This window comes from Poecile atricapillus, chromosome 1 (genome assembly GCF_030490865.1).
Source record: "Poecile atricapillus isolate bPoeAtr1 chromosome 1, bPoeAtr1.hap1, whole genome shotgun sequence".
In the NCBI taxonomy this organism is placed as follows: domain Eukaryota; kingdom Metazoa; phylum Chordata; class Aves; order Passeriformes; family Paridae; genus Poecile; species Poecile atricapillus.
In genome coordinates this window covers 137,141,405-137,163,235 of record NC_081249.1, presented here as the reverse complement: position 1 = coordinate 137,163,235, position 21,831 = coordinate 137,141,405, and the positions used below count along the sequence as shown (strand labels likewise).

The 21,831-nt window shown below is 37.2% G+C and overlaps 1 protein-coding gene across 8 annotated transcripts in view; it reads right to left on the bottom strand.

The window, feature by feature from the left end:
* Positions 1-21,831, bottom strand: part of PPP6R3 (protein phosphatase 6 regulatory subunit 3) — a 50,747-nt gene that overhangs the window by 14,640 nt on the left and 14,276 nt on the right. For 4 of the 8 annotated variants that reach the window (XM_058858831.1, XM_058858877.1, XM_058858840.1 and 1 more), the window contains 14 exons: positions 16,429-16,556; positions 14,222-14,454; positions 13,008-13,194; positions 12,041-12,178; positions 11,420-11,485; positions 10,394-10,506; positions 9,837-9,950; positions 9,035-9,164; positions 7,783-7,935; positions 5,694-5,843; positions 5,130-5,194; positions 2,636-2,751; positions 2,163-2,248; positions 905-991 (listed from right to left, as the gene is read on the bottom strand). In XM_058858831.1, the coding sequence (XP_058714814.1) occupies positions 905-991; positions 2,163-2,248; positions 2,636-2,751; positions 5,130-5,194; positions 5,694-5,843; positions 7,783-7,935; positions 9,035-9,164; positions 9,837-9,950; positions 10,394-10,506; positions 11,420-11,485; positions 12,041-12,178; positions 13,008-13,194; positions 14,222-14,454; positions 16,429-16,440 (1,650 nt within the window). In that variant the 5' untranslated portion in view covers positions 16,441-16,556. Of the gene's footprint in view, positions 1-904; positions 992-2,162; positions 2,249-2,635; positions 2,752-5,129; positions 5,195-5,693; positions 5,844-7,782; positions 7,936-9,034; positions 9,165-9,836; positions 9,951-10,393; positions 10,507-11,419; positions 11,486-12,040; positions 12,179-13,007; positions 13,195-14,221; positions 14,455-16,428; positions 16,557-21,721; positions 21,812-21,831 lie in introns of all 8 variants that reach the window. The other 4 variants (XM_058858850.1, XM_058858860.1, XM_058858821.1 and 1 more) reach the window with 3 other exon arrangements.

The window sequence follows — 21,831 nt, the reverse complement described above, 5'->3', positions numbered from 1 at the left end:
GGGACTTTTGATAACATTATTTCCATGTGTAAAATCAGGCAATGCTAAGACAATCTAGGAAATAAAGCTGTCATGTCAACTCTTGGTTCCTTGCCCAGGTAGCTGAGGGGACACAGTATGGTGGTAAAGTTGAACAGAGTGAATATGGAAGGAAAACAAGAGAACAATCAAAAAACCCCAAGTTTAGATTAAGGCATTATGAAAACTGAAGGAAAAGAAAATATATATAAAAGGAGGAGGTATACAGCAAGACAAACTTGAAAGAAGCAGCACTGGACCATCTGCATTTCTCCAGATTAACTACCTGGAACTGCTGGGATTGCCTAGGCACAGCAGGTCACTAAGGGGATGCATGAAAAGCACAGAGATATTAGAAGATCTTACTTTCTCACTAAAGCTGCTACAGATAGCACCCAACTTATCAAGTTTTTGCACAGGCGCACCTTACAGGTACAAAAGCACTTAATCAGATAGAATGCATCATCAGATTCTTTACAAATGAGCCACCACCCACAATTCAAACTTAGACAAGCAATTACTTATTATAAAAACTATAGAAAATGCATAAAATACCAAAGCCAGTATTAGCCTAGGTAATTACTATACAGCTGTTAGTGTGATCTGAAAGATTCTGGTTAGTAACCCATACAAATAATGCCATCTAAAGCATCTGATTGTGCCACAAGGCTCCCACTTGTTCACCGCCAGCAAAAGAATTCAAAGAGATGCTTATGAGTCTGGTAAGACACAGCTGTGTGCATGCACACATGCCTAGGTTTTAATTTAAACTTTCTAGATTTATATTTGCTTGTGAGAGAAAATAAAAATACCCCTGCTTTTTAAAAAAGTCTTAATTTACTTTTACAAAAAGAGCAACTTTAGCTGTTAAAAGAATTCAACTCACCTGCTGCAAAGAAGAATCCTGTGAGAAGCCAGTTTCTTTAAAGTCTATTTCATCATCACTGGAAGAATGAATGTGGCAGGTCGTAACCTATACAAAGAAATTGGGTCATTGGCATAGTATATAATGCATTTGTTTCAGATACAATAAATTGTTTTAATGCTTTGTCTTTTTATTCTACTGAAAACTGTGGAGTTTAGAGGTAAGTTTTCAATTAAGTTTTACTGTTACTACATCAAGTACCTCCAAGCACAAAATTATGTATCTGAAGGGCCAATTAGTGCCATTTTTTATAAGCCTAAAATTCTTCCTCTTTACATGATCCTTCTTGGTGTCTTGACTAAGAAGTAGTTTCTACCCAGAGGAAAAATAACATTCATCTGCAAACCCTACACACTTTGCATTCACAGGCTCAAGAAAAAATGCCTTATGTACACCTTTTGGTCCTGTTCACAAGTTGCACAGTTTCAGATGAACTTCCTATTGCTTCTATTTACACCTGTTAACATCATATTCCAGTTAGTATTTATGTTGAAATAGCAAATTCAACAATTAATTATAGTCCAAATAACACAGGACTAGCACGAGTTAATGAAACCACACGCAAAGCACTGCATTCCTGGAGAAGTCAGGTAAAATAAAATTCATGAATTGGTCTGCTGACATCAACTGCCTCTGCTAATTAAAGTCTCCAAGTAATTATTCTTAGACTGTATTTTTAACACGATTACACAAACCTCTTCTACTTAAGAGTTTTTCCAAAAGTGTAATTGCAACAGCTGCAGGCAGAAGAAATGTGGCAGGTGCACAACAGTAAGCAAAGCAACTTAAGCAAGGTCAGTGGAATGCAGGTGGCAGTCTTCTGTTAAACTTGTACTGGGTCATTTACATCCTGTAGATAAAGCAGTAACACTGGCTCCTGCAGTTTTACTTTGTACTCTCAAGCAGAGAAGAGTTTTTAAGGACACTACCTTGAAGAGGTAAAGAAATCCTCCTCCTTGCAGATTGCCTGGGATTAGCTACACTAGGTAATGAGCCAGTTAGCTATTACAAACTGATCATCTGCATTATGCCTGCACAAATATTAATGATATGGCTTTAGTTGAAAAGTAAGCTAAAGAATTATCAGTTCCATAGCTCAGTAACTAGAGGGACTCCTTAAAAGTACACTGGATTTCGGAAGACCGACAGTGCTTCTGACAAAAAGAAACTGTCCAAGTAAAGCAGCAGCAATTTTCCTACCTTCCCCATCACTACTTACCAGATCCACTGTATTCCTCTTGTTGGTTTCTCCTAAAGAGCTTGTGCAGAATGTTTCCCATCGCTCTCTGACCTCCTCTGGAAGCTCTAGCATAGGAAGCAAAAAACCCAAACCAATAAGAAATTATCAACAATGAGACATCACTTAATTTTCAAACGTTTTTCCTATTCTACCAAAAATACTGGTAAGAACATATACATCTGCCTAAATCCATAAATATAAGTCCATCTAGCAAACAAGTCCAAATTAAGCAGGTGAGCTCCTCTTTGCATCTACTTCAGAGAGCTTTATGTTTGAAATGAAAATACTTAAGCATTTGTTTAAGGATGACAGCTTTAAATTGAATGCTTCAGAAGTAATACAGTTGTTTTCTTCTTTAATTCACCAGCTGCCTTCTAATTTAAGTTTCCTTAATTTCCTCAGCATCTGATAATGAAAGTCCTGAAGATAAAGTTAAGACCACGAATGAATACCTTTGATGAGCTGCTGGACTAGTGTGCTGTTTGGCCCCTTATCTGTACTGTGCACAATGCAGTTTGCTATCCTTGTCAGGTGACCCATGTAGCCGTGCCTTCTTCCTCCTTCAGCCCTGCAAGAGACCAAGAGTTCAACTGTCGCACTCAGAGCAACTTTGATGCCATGTGTTGGTGTAAAACACTGGCAGAGTCAAGATGTTACACAAGACAATGAACTGGAGTTCTTCAGAGTTAGAGCTGCATCCTAAAATCACAGGTTCACAAAAATACTGAAGAATTTAAGGTATCAACCAGTTAGACTTCACTGAGCCAGTTTAGGAGACTTAACAAGCACATAAATTACCAAGAAGGATGTACAAGTGTTTATACTGCATATCTATGTGTGTAGAAAGCAAAATGCAGAGCATTAGCAAAATAGTAACAATTAGCAACTGTTTCAGACTTTTTAGGAAATTTCTGTTGCTGAGACTATTTTGCAAAACCCCAAAACACCAAATATTCCCTCCGAGCTTTCAGCCCACATTCAAAAGGGAAAAGCATTACTAAGTATGCTTCAGTATTTCAGGGTTTCTCAGCATTACATGTAGCATACCTATTCAAGTTCAGGTTATTGATTTTGTGAAATTTAGGAACAACATGCTTACCAAAGCTAAAATTACAAATCCATTTAAACATTTCACACAACTGCTCTTCAGTAATTACCAGATGTTAGAGTAGTGCTCTGAACACATACTGCCAGTTGGAACCATTCTAAATCTGACCAAAGAGCAATCATGAAATGATTGCATTTGGCTGCAAGACAATCAAACTTCTGCTGCACTGGTTTAAGGTTTTGTGTTTTAAACAAAAACCAAAAAGGACCTCCTCACACAGCTGGACAAACCTTCTGTAACTGAAATCTTTGTAAAGTGACAGCAGCTCATGAAGTACCTTACATTATGCAAACACAGATCACATGATTTTATTTTCCACCATCATCATCCAACATAACAGGTAACTGAAATTATGTCTATGCAAGATATCATGAATAAACTACCACACTGTTGACAGCTCGCTTAGGTAACCACTACATTCAAAATGTAGCACACGATGACAGCAAAGGTTATAGTTTCTAATACAGGATATAACAGAGTGCTTCTATTGACAAACTAGACTGAGCCGTCATTGCCTAGCCAGAAAGTCTGGAATACAACTGTACATTTTGTTAGCAAACACTTATTAAGCCCAGCGAATCAAACAACTTTTACTATGCTAAATTTTTACCAGCAGAAAGCAGTCACCTTTAAGCTTCTAGAGCTGCTTGAAATAACATTAAGTGATAGAATACAAAAAAACTAAAAAAACTACCCATTTCCAGAAACGGCTAAGCTAAAAGCACCCTTAAAGATTTATCTTTTACAGCTGGAGCCACACCTGTACAAAACTGGATAGAGGAATGAATTCATTACAAGTCTGTTTCCAGATAAAAGCACTACCTAAGGTTTGAAACGCTATTTTCTTCATTAGTATTCTCAAACGTGAGACTAAATATTTAATTAAATCATTCATATGGTAAGCACTGGATCAAGAACAGTCTTATCCAAGTAAAACTTAACTTTTAGGTTGGAATTACAGAGAAAACTTTTCATATTTCTCTCCTACAAGAATCTAATTGCCTGTAAAGTTGGCAATTCTCTGTAACCTCAGGAGAACTGATATAAAATGGAAGACATTCAGGAGAACATGTTTTCTACAGTCAAATTTAGCACATTCATTTCTCTATTAGCCATCCTCTTCACCATCCTTATTTCCAGGTCAGTTATATTACCCATATACTTACTATCTGATTCACTTAAGATAGGAACAGGAATGTTTTGAAGAGTGGAACTGTCTCAACATTCCATCAAATCAGCAGCACTACCCCAGCAAGTAAATTCAATATTTTGACAGGTCAGAACTAACATTTACTGTTCAGTATCTCCAGAGCTAAAATTATTTGGCCTTCATGAGAACATTTTACTGCCTCAGGTGATGAATGAGGATTTTTTCTCCTGCTACAAAAATGATTTCAGACAATGTTAGCTACTTGAAGCTTACATCCTTTCAAACACATAATTTTAGAATGTGTTCTATTGCTGAGGAATTGGCTTTTACTATATAGGAGTCTGATGCCCACCAGTATGTGATATGCTTTAATGTGTTCAAAGTAATTTTCAACTGCTTACTAGGGAAAAGTATCTCCTGTCCCCTCATAACTTACAGTATGCTTCTGTACTAGAACATGGGTGAACTTTAAAGATCATAGTAATATACATGACAAAAATGACAACTCTCATGCTTTCAAGAGGTCACAGGAATGCTACCAAAAACTACAAGAGAAAGCTTTAACCCAAATATTAACATATAAGTGATTTGAGAACTGGTTAGATCACTTCTGAATTGGTTATGCATTAATTTTACCACTCAAGTCTTATTTAGACAATTGCAGGGAATGAGGAAACGAATTACTCACTGTTTCTTCTCATTCATGTCCCACGCTTCAAGTATTCTTTCTATTAATTGGCACTTAAGGAAGAGCTGTCAAAAAAGCAAAATACGCTTAGTAGCAGTAAAATAGAACACCATTTATGCATTTACAGTTGATACTAACGTCTGAAAGTCTTTTAATTTCACATTCAGAATACATGCTTTCATTAAATGGTTCAAAGTCCAGCAGTCAGATCACAACCTGAAACCTAAAAGCTAAACCTGTATTAATTCTACTCCTCTTAGGTGCCAAGTTGTTGTAGTAGCATAAAGCTACTGAAATAGCAATTTTAAGCCTTAAAAACAGGAAAAACTTCAGGGGAAAATAAATACTTGAAGCTCTTGACCACGCTCACTTTGGAGCAACAAAAAAACCAAAAACAACAACAACAAAAATCTACTCTATGGCAGTTTCAGGTTTCACATTTTAAGTAAAACCAGAAGGACAATCTTTTTAATTCTATTCATTAAGTAGAATTGGGGTGTATTTTATGTAAAATTAACTGCATGGAAACAGGAAAATTCAAGAGACTTGCAAAACACAACTTACATGTTTCAGTAAGAGATTGTCCCCACTGGAATCCTGATCTGTAATTGTGCCATTTTCCGTGTTTTCAAGAGGACTTGCAAGAATTAATGCAATACAGATTTCTACTTGAGTATGCAAAAAGTTATTCCACGTATACTTAAAAAACATGTCCTGAAAAACAAATTCACCAAGGTTTACACAAACCAAGATATTTTCATTAAACATAACCAATAGTCTCACCCACCTAATCATTTTAATGACTACACTGGAAGAAATCTTTTAAGTTTTACACTAAGCATTATTTATTGTACAGGAGAAAATTTGTGACACACAAAACCAGTAACTTTTGTGCTTGCCATTATCTGAACGCAAGGAATACTATCCTGGATCATAACAAGAATTCAACTAACTGGATTTACTGCAGGGGTCACCAGTAATGCACTTTCAGACTATGAAGATGGGGGGAAATAATGCTCCCCACTTAAATTTCTTCTGCCAGCTGCAGCCAAGAAAGTCCCAGAGTCAGAAGTGTTATTTATGACCTTAAAAGTCCTTGACTTTGAGTCCACTTGGTATCATAGATACCCTAAGGTATCTATGATAGCCTTTTAGAAATGTGCTCCTCACTTCAGTGAGATTCCTTATGAAATTGTATCTACCTGTTTCAAACCCATCATCCACTACCTCAGATAATCTAGAAGCAGTTTAAGATCATTAACAAAGCATCAGACAAATACTGAGGTTGATACACAATAAACAGCATTCATTAAGTCAAGTTCTTGCTTCTCCCCATTTTTTCTCTTAAACACAAGAAAGATTTTTGTCAAGCCTAGTTATTTTAGGCTACTCACTGCAAAATTCAAATGATGGCTGTCACTGGTAAAATTTATGTAATGAGTTCTGGAAATATGTGCAGTGACTGGAACAGTATTGAACAATTTTAGTCTCATTCAAAGTACAGGTAAAGGTCTTCAATCTATCTTCAGTCCTCCTAAACTAATGACATTCTCTCGTAACTTTTCCTAAGTCAAGTCTGCCCAGTAAAACGTGTGCTATTTCAGCAAACAGCACAAAACACTGAGGTTTCCATGGCTACAAGTACTTTTTTTTCCTCATGTAAAACTTGCAACAGAAAAGTGTGTTCAAACCTCACTGAACTTAGTTTACAAAATAATCTATTTACAAGAACACATGAGTACATAGTATGTATATTCCTCTACACAATGGATCTAGGAAAAACTTCAGCTACAGTAAAGTCATCTATTTGTATAAAAGTTAGTAACTGTCTGCAAATCCAATTGTGAAGAAAATTTGAGATGAAAACATTTCAATCACACTGTATTAATCAATCACAGGAAAAAAGGATTTTGGACCAAAATCAGGGAAGAAAAGGTATTTACACTTTAATCTCGCAACTGCCAACTTAGAAGTTTACATATTGTTATTCAGTAACTAGCTTAAGTTGTACATGATTTGCTAGTTATATTTTAATCAACCAACATTTGGATTTCTTTGGTGAACCTAAACACAAAGAACCCATCTGCTATAGTGAAAGTATGAGGTAGGAAGGACTCAAAGTACATGTTCACATTAACAAAGAGCAATGCGTTAGGTAATTGAGTTTGCTGTACAGCACCTTGCTTTGAGGTTTGAAGGAGTACAAGCTACCAAGAGCAACTGTTCCTTTACAAGATAGCGCTGAGATACCACGTTGTAGGCCATATATTAAGTGAGAAAAAAGGGCTTTGAAGGAGCAACTTAGGGAAAAAATGAAAATCGCAATGAAGCCTTAAATGGCTTAAAAAACACACGGTTGAAAATTCGAGAATGTTCAGCTGAAAATAAGCTTACTAAGATAGCCACTTCATGCATTTATGAAGGTGTAGCAAGTAGGAACCATTCCAGTGGTCAACACTGACCTCAGATTGATTAACAGTAAAATCCAATATTAAAAGTTCTTAAACCAAGCAATAGGCATCACAATACAAAGATGCAGAAAAGTTAGGCTGGAAAATAAGTTAGACTGGAAAATTATCTGCAGAGTATGAAAAAGCAGACAAGATCTTAACAACAACTCATAAAAATAACGAAGATGGCATAAAGCTCTTACCAGTATTACTCCTATGCTGTTAAGTTCTATAAGCTCCTGATTCACGCTGCTTGTATTTGTCTGTAAAAGGCTAGATATTAATCTAATCACGTTTAAACGCGTGTTTCCTACAGGTGGATCCAGTACACCCCAGGTTGTCTTCATGACACTTTTCTGAAAAAAAAAAAAAAAAAAGTTTAATACATAAACCCATTAAATATTTTTTTTAAAAATCGGCTTATTACTACATACAATGATTGAGCAGTGCTTAAAAATAGACACATTTAGTCCTTGAGCAACTGTCTTACCTTCATCCTGCAAAAAACCTCTCCTTTTAATTCCAAATACTGGAGCTTATTTTAACTCCACAGACAGGAAGCACTAAAACCAGTCACATGAAAGTAACAACTTGGTAAAAAAATGATTGCTAACTACAGACAGGATCTCTAAGTAGATGAAATCTACTCAGTCTTGGCAGGAATTAGGAGATAGTTCCTCAGAAATAATTCTCACTCATTAATCCAGCTATATTCTACATCACTACAATATACACAGAACAGTTACATGGACAGTCTAAATATATTATAATGCCCCAGCAACCCTACCTTCATATATTTAAAAACAATTTCATGTTAATTTCTCTGTTAAAATCTGCAGCACCCAGTTCAGGGTGTAGTGCTCCAGCTGAAATTCTGCCAGTGAAAATGTGAGTAGAAAATACAAATGGATCACAGGTAAACCCCCTATTTATACATCTCTTTTATCTTTGGCAAGAACATGACATAGGTAAACTGCTTACATCAGTTGTAAAGCCAAAGGAATTTAACATGCCTAGAGTGCAGGGATGTGTCATGGAGCTTATCTACTTGGGTCCTGGGAAAGTCAAGAGAATTGCATGAGCCTGATGTAGGCCATTCCAAAGCTCCAAACAACTGCAGCATCTATAGCCTGTGTTTCCTATCCAGACTGGATTTCCAAGCAGAAAATAGGACCTCCCTTGAGAATATATAGCAAATCTCTTTTCATTACTTTTAGAAAGCAGTAACTGCACCAAGGTTACTTTGCTAATTAAACAAAGTTTGTGCTGGAAAAGCACAAAACATTGCTGCTCATTACTACTGTTTGCCTGAGCCAAAGCTCACAACAGGCTAGGAAGTAGCCTGGATGCTTGCCTGGAAGTTGTCAGACTGGGTTTTGTTTGTTATAATCTGCCTAAAACAGACACCTGGTGAGTTTTGCTTCAATTAATTTGTTAACACAAGATTTCACTTACTTTTGGAGGCTCAAGTAGGAGCTCATGGAAGGATGAAAGTCGTGCTTTTATGGCTTCTAAAACACTTTTGTTGACAGAGTATGTGGAATTGCTCATGCCTGGAGGACAGATCTCTATATGTCCTTCAAATCTAAAACACACATCAGCAAAATCTGATAATTAGTACCAAAACTAGTTGTAAGACATCTCTGAGGTATGTAACAATTCTGAAAGGATGTGAAAGTAACTAAGAGGCAAAAAATGTAAAAACATAGGGTTACATACACATAAAAATTAAGCGTTATATAATGGGTGAACAAGAGATTTTGCCAAACACTAGCCCTAGTATTTCTAGGTTTATCATGCTTGAAATCCCCCAAATAGTTTTGGGATTAAAAATTACATTTTAATTTGCTTTACCGAAGCAGATAAAGAGCTTCATTTATCTATCCAAAACAACGTCAGTTGAATGTACCAGAGAGATCTGTTGGGCAGTTTTCCAAATGAAGTTGCAGTAACATTACAAATTACTTTTAGAAAGTCAATATTTGGTCACTGCACTACACCTCTGTATTCTATTCCCTGTATCCAGAAACAAATTGATGAAATGTAGTTAGTCTGATATGTTTACTGGTACTCACACCAGCTTCTAGAAAAAGCTGCAGAAAGACCAGTCATTTGGTGAAAGTGCAGTAATGTCAACCACAACTGATTTGCATTTTTACTCCTTCAGCTACAACAGGTCACAGAAATGGTTTGGTAACAGCCATAAGGAAGTCATTTTCTACTGCAGGCATAAACCAAGTGAAATAGTAACACTTACGTCTGTCGTCTTGTCTCAAGTAAGGTCAATAGGATTTGGATTGCACTGACTATTGCAGATTCATTTTTTTCTTTATGAAAAATATTAGACAGAAGCTGCTCTATGATTTCTTGTCTGAAAAGAAAAGCATTGGCAGCAGATTAAATCACTACAGGATACAGCAGCTAGCAGAAGTAACTACCATTTGCCGACATAAAAGGGAGAAAGGAATACATGAGCATTGTTTCTGGCAGAAACATTCACTTAGATTAACTTAAGTAATAGAACAAAGCTGAAGTCTCCCATATTTAGTTTGTACAGTATCAAGCTGACCTCCACATGTAAGGGCAGCACAGGAAATAATTTAATGAGACAACTTCACTCCCACATTCCCCACTAGAATATCCTCCAGGTGTGCTCTGCTTACTCACCAAGTTATTTTTCATTACACAAACAGAAGATGGGTAGTCAAGAAAATTCACCTGAAAGTTTGCCATTACTGAAGGTTTTAAAGGTCAAAAGTTAAATACTAGGTTCTTATGAAGTGAGAATAACATCAAAAATTCAAACCAACTTACTTCTCTAAACTTGCAAGCAGTGGATCTGGTTCTGAGCTGTTCTGTACTTGTAGCATCTGGTCTCTGCTTAGACGAATAATTTCACAGAGTGACTGTGATGCATTTGAATGCCTCTGAAACAGAAAAACAGCACTTTTCACTACAAGAATAACATGTTGGATTTTTAACTCTTCAGGTAAAAAAGGTGAAAGCTTCAACATGGACAAGAGCTCTCCTACCCAAAAAAATCCAGGCAGAGCTTTATGCCATAACTAACTTTAACAAAACAAAAAAAACTTTGAAGCACAAGGCAAGAATCTATTTCCAACATTAAGGTGGCAAAACATGAGAGATGAATCTTCCAACAACTCCAAGTATGCCTAAGGCTTCAATATGGATCTCAAAAAGATCCATATTGATCTTTTTGAGATCCCCGAAAAAGGGGCAGGGAGGCGAACAAAACCACATAACCTTCCTCAAATAGCCACGCTTAATACTGAAATCAGCTTACTGGAAAAAGCAAGCAGAAAACAGTAAAAATAAAAAGTTCTAACACCACATTGTACAGTTGAACAGATAGACCCAGGAGAGTGCCAGTGATGCCTTAAGTTTCAGCAGGTATATTTTTCAGATCCTGTACTGCATTAATGTATAACTCAACTTCATATAGAGTGTTAGTAAGCTCTCTTTACAGTTTGGTCAGATAAAACAATCCTTCCAGGCCTGAGAACCAAGGTCACCATCACAGCCTCAAGCCAGGAAGTATAAACAAAAGTGAATCGGGGGGAGAAGCAAACTGGAGCAATGTGACTTCATTACCTGAAGCCATAATTGGACAATTAACCTCTGATATGCAAATAGACCCAACTTATTTATATCTGTTTGAGAAAACTGGTGACTGCCGTCCATCTTGGGTGTAGCCTCTGCAAGGTTCCTGCACTGCCCAAGGTGTATCTTCAAGGCCTTTACTAAACACCCACTTTCTCTAACTCTGTCTAGCCTCTGTTCTAGGTAGTCAGTCCAAGGCATCATCAGACCAATACTTACATCTTCATCTTGAGATGGGTGTACTATTTCCACAAGCCGCTGGATAATTTTCTCCTCATTCAGCCACTGTAAAAATGTTTGTGGATGTTAGTAAGAATTTTTCCGAAGTGAACGAATTAAAAGAATTCCTGAAACTGAAAGTAGCCTTTTGACAACTGCCACAAGTCAAAATGCCAATACTTCTAAATAAGGATTAACAGTACTTCAGAAAGAAAAGAAAAAGTAAAATCAGCATTTCTGAGCCACAGTAAAAAAGAAAACCTTAGGTTAATTTCAACAAACTTTGATGCCAAGTGTGTTTGGTAAGGTCCAAAACAATTCTAAAATTGCACCTGTCGGGTGTAAGTTAGATATTAAAGACTGCAAAAGAGAACAGCCAGTCAGGTTCTAAATTGTCCCCAACAGCACTGGGGTTTCAGTGGAAAAGTACTGGCAGCTCAGAAAAAGAAAAAAAAACAAACAACCAAACCGAAAAAAAAACCCCACAAACAACACAAACAAACAAAACCCCACACATCTAATTTCAGCACATTCAAGAAATAAACTTAGTAAAGCAAGCAGAAATTAAGCCAGCTTAGAGTTCACACATGCCAGACAAAAGTTCTGCAATATTTTACTTACATTTAGCACTTCTTGCCGGGGCTGTGGAGGTTCTATGCAAGTCAGTAGCCTGAGCAACAAGTCCATGATAGCAGAGGTCCCTATGTGCTTAATAATGAGGTCTACAAAATCGTGCTTCCTCTTTAAAAAATCCACAATCTGGAAATGAAAAAGTAAGCTTTTGTTTGATTCATGTATTTCACATGATAAATTACACCGATCACTTTTAATTTCACTCTCCTACCAAACTGACAAAATAGGTGAGAACTTCTTAAACACTTCTGCCACTTAGAGCCTGCAGTACAAGACAAGATAAAATAAATCCCAGGCAGAGAACATTAAAAGGGCACAGGGCAGATCCATACTATATGCAGTGTGCCCTGGGTCTCTTCTCAAACCCAACCTGCTGACCATAACCTACTTACAATCCAAAGCAGAGTCAAGTTTTCTTTTTGATATGAATCAGTCTCATCTCTGGCAAAGTTCAACGCAGCAAAACTCTTAATACAAACAGTAACTCAGGTTTGAGAGTCAAGTCATGCCAGCTGTTTGCAGTATTGGACCACATGCACTGAGTACAAGACCATTTCTGAGCAAGGACTCCAAATGTTTCTCTCCTTGTTCTAAATAATTCTTCACACTAAGTCAAAGTCACTATCACTGATTCAAGTCATTTACATTTGCTTTTAACAGCAATAAATGCAAATATGATCATATAAAACAATGCATTAAGCTAAACCAAAAGGTAGGCACTCACACACTGACTGCATAAATAGCTCAGGCAAATTTGAATCAAATACATCCTATTCATCCAAGTGTATTTTTTAATCATGTGCAAAATGAAAAGGGATCTTCAGCTAGGATGGAACCTGAATGCTCCGTTTTGACTCTGCTGCTATCCCTCAATCCTGTAGTCTTAAAGCAGAATTGCTGACTACTACAGCTTTATCAGAGCACTTGTTAAGTTGGTGAGTTTGCAAATAGTTACCTGTTCTGGTTTTCTGCTGATAAGAATACTTAACACCTTGCTGAAGAAACTGGCCAGTAGAGGGTTTAGAGGAGATTCGTTAAAGAGGAAGCTGTACAGTTTCAGGAGTAAGGATTCTTCTTCTCCCAGTCTATCATTGATCTGTGAGACATCTGATGTAAGCAGCTCACATGATATGTTTGGGTATCTGGGGAGAAGAAAAAATTATCCATCACTCATACTTCAGAGTTCTCATACTTCCAGCTCTGAATTCAGATCCTGGTAATGCATTTGACTAAATTTTCAAGCAGGGTTGATCTACACTGAAGCAGCAAACTAATACAAAATATAAATTACTAACACAAAGTAATAAAACTGCATATTCAGCCTGTTTTCATTTAAGAAGAATGCACTACTTCTATCTTCAGTAGCAACAGAACACCAGTAGGGAAGCTGAGAAAGGAAAGAGCAAGCTTTCATTTCAAGTTCTATTGTTAAGTCCATCTCTTCAAGTACTGACTTCTTATTTGCTTCAATTCCCAACTCTACTAGAAACATTTACAGGAGGCTTGGTTTACCAGAAATGCTGAAGTTCTGCAAGTAAGAGTGTAGCTTATTTCCCATTGTTTTAATACACTATTTTAAGAAAAAAAGCAGCTTTCTATATGGACAACACTAAAATATGCTAAAAGCAATACAAGTGCCTTTCTACAAACTGCTAGATGGACCTTCAGTTTGAACCTTCTCAGCAAGCCAGAAGTCATGGCCATACTCCAGAAAGGAAAACATCAGCATTTGGACCCTAAGGACATTCTTCCAAGGAGCACCATGAAATCTTCTAAAAGGCATCTTCAAAATATCTTACAAGTCAACAAAACAAAGCTAACCATTCAGTTATACTACTCAAAAAGGGTTTTTAATTCAACTATTTTCTGAATAACAACTCCAGGATTCTTAATGTGAGTTCTGGTTGGACCTTTTTTTTGGCAAATGCTTTGGACAGGAAATGGTTTTGGAAGCATTTGGGGACAAGAAGCTTCCATTTGAAAACTATGCATATATTAGAATTATTTACTTAGAAGTTCCATGAAGCCTCTTGAAAACACACTTAATCTAAAATACAGTAATATTTTACTATACACCAGCACACAGGGATTCACACTATCAAATTAACCAGATTTATTTAGTCCTCTTTCCACCTTCCAAATTTCCCCCAAACCCAAAAGTCTTCCTACTTATATCGAATTTTTTCATCCATGTCTTGAGGTGGCTCTTCAATAATAAATGAAACTAAGTCTTCCAAACATTCTGACTTCAGCAGAAACTCTATAAGTTTGCGATTCTGAGCCTTGCACTCCTGTAGAACATCCTCTTCATCCATCAATTCCTTCAGTGTTACATCTTCTCTCTCTAGAAGTGTATCTATGTGCGATGATGAATGGAGATCAAATTTCCAAAACATGCTGGTCTGTGTGAGAAGAATAGCAGTATATTAGCAGTAGCCATTATTCTAACATCCAAAGGTAAGAGTTAGGCACGATTTTACTTACATGAAAGGAACATGCTAATTTGCATTAAAGAAAAAGAGATGAAATTTGCTTTTCCCATTCCTTGTTTTTAAATCTATCCATTGAGTCAGAGATTCAGAATGATTTGCTCAGCAATTAATTGAGCTGGGCAAAGATGAAATGGACAGAGAATAACTGCACTGAAATACAACCCCCGTCATTGAAGAAAACATCTATAAAGGTAGAGGAATTGAAAGAATTTTAGCTTGCAGGAAGCACACTTGAGAGGAGCTAATTTCAACACTACACTAATTGACCCTGCCTCCACAAAGTTGACAGAGGAGGAGTATCAAAGGCCAAGATGTGTTACACAAACGCATAAAGGGCAGTGGCTCAAACCACTGAAACACTCTAAGAGGCTCTAACAGATCTGTAAGAATGATCAACTTGATCTTTTTCTATAAAATACTTTGGCACCTCTATATGAATTCTTTTTCTCAAAGACACCTTTCGAAAAGTTGCTACTGAGACAACTGTGCTATCAGAAAAGAGTATTTCAGTCCACAATATATCAAATAAATTCTTGCTTTCACCTCTCATTAAGCTACATACAAACAATTAATTTCCATCCAGCCCTGAAAACAGAGCTTTTACATGACCTCTGACACAGCATTAATTTGGTTTATATGAATGCAGATTTTAAGTGGACTGAAAAGAGATACTAGAACACAGTAAGGATAATTTTCCTTTCCTTACAATTGAAAGTGGCAGTTTTGAGCAGCTAAGAAAGAAACAAAGAAACAAAGACTCCTTTTGCTCCTTTAGAAAATATTTTCCAAACATGAAAGATTAGTTCAATATATTAGTTACTGCTGTGCATTAGCAATATCAGCTGTGAGGACATGTAGTTAAGGCAGGGAATTTCAGTGAATAGTATTATTTTAGCAAGGACACTTCTGTAAACTGTAGACTGTATATTGCAAGCTTAAAGGCAATAATCCAACTATGCTGTTGTCATACACTCAAAACACCCCATAAAATTAGAATAGAAATATCCAATTCTTTTCCAACTAAGAGTTCCATTTAAGAACTTATTTCCAAGTTAAAACTGATTCAGCATGCACACTACAGCTACTTAGAACAGCATTGTGTCAAATTTAGCACTTGAGCAGTTTGGAAACAGAAATGACCTCAAGGATCTAGCAAAACCTTTATGTGCACAATCTTTCCATTAGCAAGACTTTCAGTATTCAGCCTAAATGTTTTAAAGCTTGGTATATTCACGATGGAGACATTTTAATTGCTTTGAAGGTTTTAATTGTTGCTTTAACCACTACATACTGATCACCTTACTCCGCTTAATCTTTTTTCAGAAGCTGTAACATTCATAACTGGCCCTAGATTGCATAGCTTTCTGTTCATAAAGATAGGGGGTTCAAAATCAATCAATGTACAGATTTATTCAACTGCAATATTGGTACTAATCTAACATCCCATGCCAGTATTAAATGATTAGGAAGCAGAAAAAAATTATTTTGTTCTAGAAGTATTAGTACATTTTCACACAGGGTTTAACACACCTGATCTTACAAATTAGCTTAAATCAACTTACACAGTTACAAAAAACACTAGCTTGTGGATAATACAAGCTACACACAAACTTACTGTGAGGAACTGAAACCAGTGCATTATTAAAGCCAGATGATATTTTTGATTGGGATTTTTCAATCTCTAGGAAGTAGATCAAATCCCTCCCCTTGGCCCAATTAGTGAAAATACCATCCTCATAAGTAACCACTATCAATGCTAATTCCAGATCTAAATACCTCTGTAGTGATTAATGCTCATTTCAGTAGTATCAATGTATTTCTCAGTCAGTTATTTCAAGAGAAATTCAACAATAGAAAAGAGCAATAACAAAAAAAGAGGCATACTACTGCAAACATGTTACTGCGTTATTTCACAAACTGTCTCCCAGGCAAGCTCTTTTAGGGGCTGCTCCCTCAATATGTCAGGTGCCGGCCACAGATTATTCCATCACTTCTCAACAGGAGCCCAGGTCCTTTGAAATAAGGAAAAATAAACAACATAAACTGTGCCAAAGGGAAAGTCCAGGAACCCTGAAGAGAAGAGAATTTTCATACCCATTATTACTGACAGTAATCTAGAATCAGCCTGGCATAGTTTTGATTGGAAGTTTTAAAATCAAAACATGTTACTGCTATTTTTCTCACAGCCTATCTTTCTACCCTCCCTCCCAAAATCCACTAATTCTGAAATTCGGAATCATTATGCTTTTTCAAATTTCAGTCCATTGGATTAGGCCTTCTATCCGAAACTCCTAAGTGTGCTCCTTCCAAGACTTCACTACCTGCAAATTTACAAAAAACTCAATGGGTCAAATGGGTTGTATTACTCCCACTGTTACTTCACTTTCAATCAGGGCAGAAAAAGACATCTGGACTCAATGCGAGATTGACAAAAGACTTCCAAATATGAGACATGCTCAAGATCAGAAACTACAAGAAGCAAAATAATCCAGGATGACGTTAAAAACTCTCACATGTGGAAAGACAAAATGTGCTAAAGATGGCAAAGATGCTGCATGTATTTGACTGTCTTTTGTAATGTGTTAGTCTTCTATGATCTCTGAAAGTTCCCAGTAAGCAAGACTGACATCCAGTTCATTAAACAATACTTATTAAAGTTTACATCAACTTGCTGATGCACAACTTACAAGTCAAGATCCTGAGTAACATCTAATACCCAGAAAAAACATTGCTTTGTTTTCTTAATTAATATTGTTAACAGATCCTTCTCTGAATGAACAGCATTCCATGTAATAAACACTTGACTTAAATCTAAAATGAAAAAAGCAGTTCAACAAAGCAAAGAAAGCCTGCTTCCAATTATTGGCATACAAGTAACTCAAATTTTTGCTTTTATTATTGGCTCAAAGGAAGAAATAAAGCTTAGAAACAAGCCTTTCAGACGAAAGAAAAATTACGTCTTCTGTCTGCTGCAGGGAAAGAAAACCCCACAAGTACTTTTAACAGTAACTAGTCAATGGCTCTTTTTGGAAGTCAAAAGCTTAAGTGGCATTTCCATGAAAAAAAAAAACCAAAACAATACAACCGGCAACAGTTGTATCACAAAGTCTCTCCGTAGCTTCAAGTGATGGTAGCTGTCACTCACCTTTCTGAATAGACACATTCCTGTTTTCAAGCTACCAAACTAAGACGTGAATTCCAGTCAGAAAAGCATATGATTTAATTTTGGACATCTCCTATACTGAGACAAAGCGGACTTTTACAAAGCAGACTAACAAGTCTTTAAGGCATCCAGAAGTCCTTCCAGTAAATAAGAAAACTAAATAATAAAAACTAAACTGTTCCTCTGAATTGAACTTTTAAGCATCATACTTAGGTTAAACAAACATGAGAAGGGTGTTTTACACTGAGTTCCTTCCAACTCAGTACCTCAGATTTCCACACAGAAGTTGAGTACTGGCAGCTCCAAGCAGACATGGGCATCTAGACTAGTGTAGAAAGAAAACCAGAAGGATTTCAGCAGCCAGCTGAAGGCTCTTTACCTGACAACTACATAGATGTATATATACAGAGCTTCAGGTAGGAACTTCACAGATTTTAATGCAATGCCAAGTTTCACTTTTCAAGGAAGAGAAACTTTAAGTCTATCAGTGTCAAGCTGAAGATTCTGTAGTATGCGAAATTTTGAGAAATGCTACATATAGTTGTAACAATTACTTCATTGTAAAAAAATCAAACTCAGAATCTGTCACTTTTCTTTGTGCACTCTTGTATTTTCTTACTATAGGGTTCAAGTACACAGAAGGAAAAGGAAATCAGCTACTTTTGTACCAACAAACATTTCCACAATTGAAGCACATCTTAAGTGATGTAGTAGCCTACTTCAGCAAAACAGGATTTATAATTTCTGTGCAGCAACTAACAAAAGCCAATCTAGTTGTTGGATACAAGGAGAGCAACCACCAAAGGAGTCCTTGATAGTAAGATGGTCTTGCACTTCCTAATGACAAAAGCACTTCCAATACAAGGAATCCTTTGCCTCCTAAAAACCAAGTAGGTAGATAAGTTTAAGGAAGGACAAAGTAATAATAAAGACAGTAAATAATTTTTTTTATCATGAAAAACTTTGGTAGATTGTCCTCTAAAACCTTTACACACATTAAGATATCTATTTCAAATGCCAAGCATGACCTTCTGTCAGCTTCACATAACCTCACCTAATTACTATATAGGTGTGTTCAATTAGATTCCAGTTTTGAGGCAGGGGATCCCCTTTCTCCAATCAATGGACAGTAATAGGACACTGTCCTAGCATTTATAAAGTGCTTATTTTGACACTGAAAGTGGACCATCTGTTCAAAACAAAACTATGCATAAATGCACGTCTTAAAAAAAAATAAGATCTAAAAAGAATTACCAGTGAATGCAAAGTCACAGAAGACACTCTAGTTGATACTTTTTAAACTCCCTGTTGTACTCAGCAGAGCATCACCCATTGTAAATTTGACGTCTACAACTGCCTGTCCTAACCTATTTGGAATAAATTTCTTTTCCATCAGAGCAGTGAGGTTCACTAAGTACTATTAGCTAGAAAGATGTAAGCTGGTGTTCAAAATCTCTAGATTTAATTACAGTAGAATTACACCCAGCAATCACAAAAAAAAAATAAAGGCTTAAATAAGAGATATAAAGGAGAAATAAATGAGAACTTTCATGGTACAGTTGCTACATTTCATAAAAGAATGTATTCTATGTCAAATTGATCTTGCAAGTATCAAGTGAATACAAAATAACATGTAGCTACTTCTTCAGTGTCAGAACAGCCTATTCATGTCACAAACCTGAGATCTAGTGGAAAATAAAAACTTCATTACTTATAATAAACTAGTTAAGTTTCAAACAAACTCTGTGGAGAAAGGAGGAAACAGACAGCTTGAAATTACCTCTACCTCAACAATTTAATACATACTTCTAATACCACACACATTCCTTCCTAGTCCACCGGCATAACAAACTAGAAAGATACTAAAAAGGAAATAAAACCAACCAACAGTTCTTTCACGGAAGGCAGGGAGATCTTGCGCAGGCTGGCTGCACTTCTTTCCTCACAACAGGATTTCTGGATGCTTCACCCTCTTCTTAGCCACTGCTGGGCACAGGGGGCTGCAGAGTGGGAGGTTACCAAGGATCTCTTACCCTCCTGCAAACCTGCTGCCACTGTCTCATGCAGGGGATCCCAGAGACAGGATGAAGGGCAGGCTGAAGCTTAGGCACATGCAGGGAGGCAGAGGGCAGTCCCTATGCCCAGGGCGACGGCAGGAACAGGGGAGTGATCCCCAAGAAGGGGCTCTCAGTCTATCTAAGCCTCCTTCTCCCACATGAGCGCATCTCTCAGCCTCCCCAGCTCCCAGGATGGCCATACTTGGCCACATACACTGCTGCCACTGTGGCCTCCTGATGCCAGGAAAGGATTCCTTCCAGACGCTATTCTCTTTCACAGCACATGTGCTCCTCTGCTAACTACTGCTATACTTTCAGAGGGTAACTACATCCTCTTGAGAAAAATGCAGGAGATGCCATGTGGCAGTCCTTTCTTGAGTGGGAGAAAAACATTCCAGAAAAGTGTATGAAGACAGACAGTGATCTCCTAACAAGCTCTCTAACAAGGTGCCACCTTCTACTGAGGCAAGTTATCAAACTTTCATTCCCCTATCAGACATGAGCAGGAGCCTGCTATTGTTACAGAACAGTTAATAAGCGAAGCGACATCATTTTTACCCTTATTTATCAACCTAGTCTCCCTTATTCATGAATCCCAGCTGCACTCCTATCTAGATGAGAACGACAGTACTACATTTGTGGATGAGTCAGCAGCGTACCCTTGTGGCCAGGAGGGATAATGGTATTCCAGAGTGCATCAGGAAGAGTGTGGCCAGCAGGTGGAAGGAGGTGATCCTGCCCCTCTAATCAGCCCTAGGGAGGCCACATCTGAGTGGAGTGCAATGGTCAATCTAGTCTCCACGGGCCAAGCAAGAAAAGCAACTACTGGAGAGGAGTCCAGCAGGGGCCACAGACACGGATTTGAGGTCTGGAGCATCACTTAGGAGGAGAGACTGTGGGAGGTGGCCTCTTTAGTCCAGAGAAGAAAAGACTGAAAGAGCATCTCATTCTTGTACAAATATCTAAGCTGGATGTCAAAACGATGATGCTGGACTCTTTTCCACGGTGCCCAGCAACAGGGTAAGGAGCAACAGCCATAAACTAAATGACAAGAAGTTGCACCTCAACATGAGAAAGAACTTCTTTACGCTGAGGGCGGCAGAGCGCTGGAACAGCCTGCCCTGGGAGGTCATGGAGTCTCCCTCCCTGGAGACAATCAAACCACACCTGAGTATGCTCCTGTGTCATCTGCTCTAGGTGACCCCGCCTTGGCAGGGGAGTGAACTAGATGATCTCCAGAGGTTCCTTCCAACCCTAACTATTCTGTCATCCTATGATCTTTTACATAATACGTTATATACATATATATATACACACACACGTATCATGTGCATATACACCCCTCCTTATGACTGAATGCCTCAACAATCAATAGCTTTGACATGCTGAAGTATGTAAATAAATCCAAACTAGTTAAAGTGCACTCCAAGATACCAACACCTCAAAATTCAAGAGGTCGTAACTGTTCAAAAGAAGTAGAAAAATCAGATGAAATCTACAGTCTGCAGTGAATTTACAAGAGCAATTTTATACCAAGCAACAACTATATCCTCATCAATTCCTACACTATCTCAAACCACGGATTACTAAGTGTTAATAAATAAAGATCTTGAATACCTGCAATAGCTACAAATTAAGACAGTAATCTCTCCTGCCCAAGTAGAGAAGACAAATAATTTTCTAGTAATTCCACATCAACTGCCAATTACAAATTTAAAATATTCACTGGTCACAGAATTCACTTAGATTTTTCCTATTCTGAATTCTTCCAATTAGCTTCAAAACAAAAATGAAGATATTTTTGCACTAAGAAATGTACACAATTCCATTATATAAAATGCAATCTCAACAATGCATAGCTACTCAGAAGACACTTTTGCAGTGAAACATGAGGTTTAGTACCAAAAAATTAAATTGCAGAAGACAGTATATAATAATCTATAAATATTACCCATACCTACTATATGTCAGTTCATGAACACATTTGCTTTGAAACTCTTTCAAAAAGTTGGGCAGCAGATACATTTCCTGGCACAAAAGCAAAACACTGTAAAACAAACAGAATAC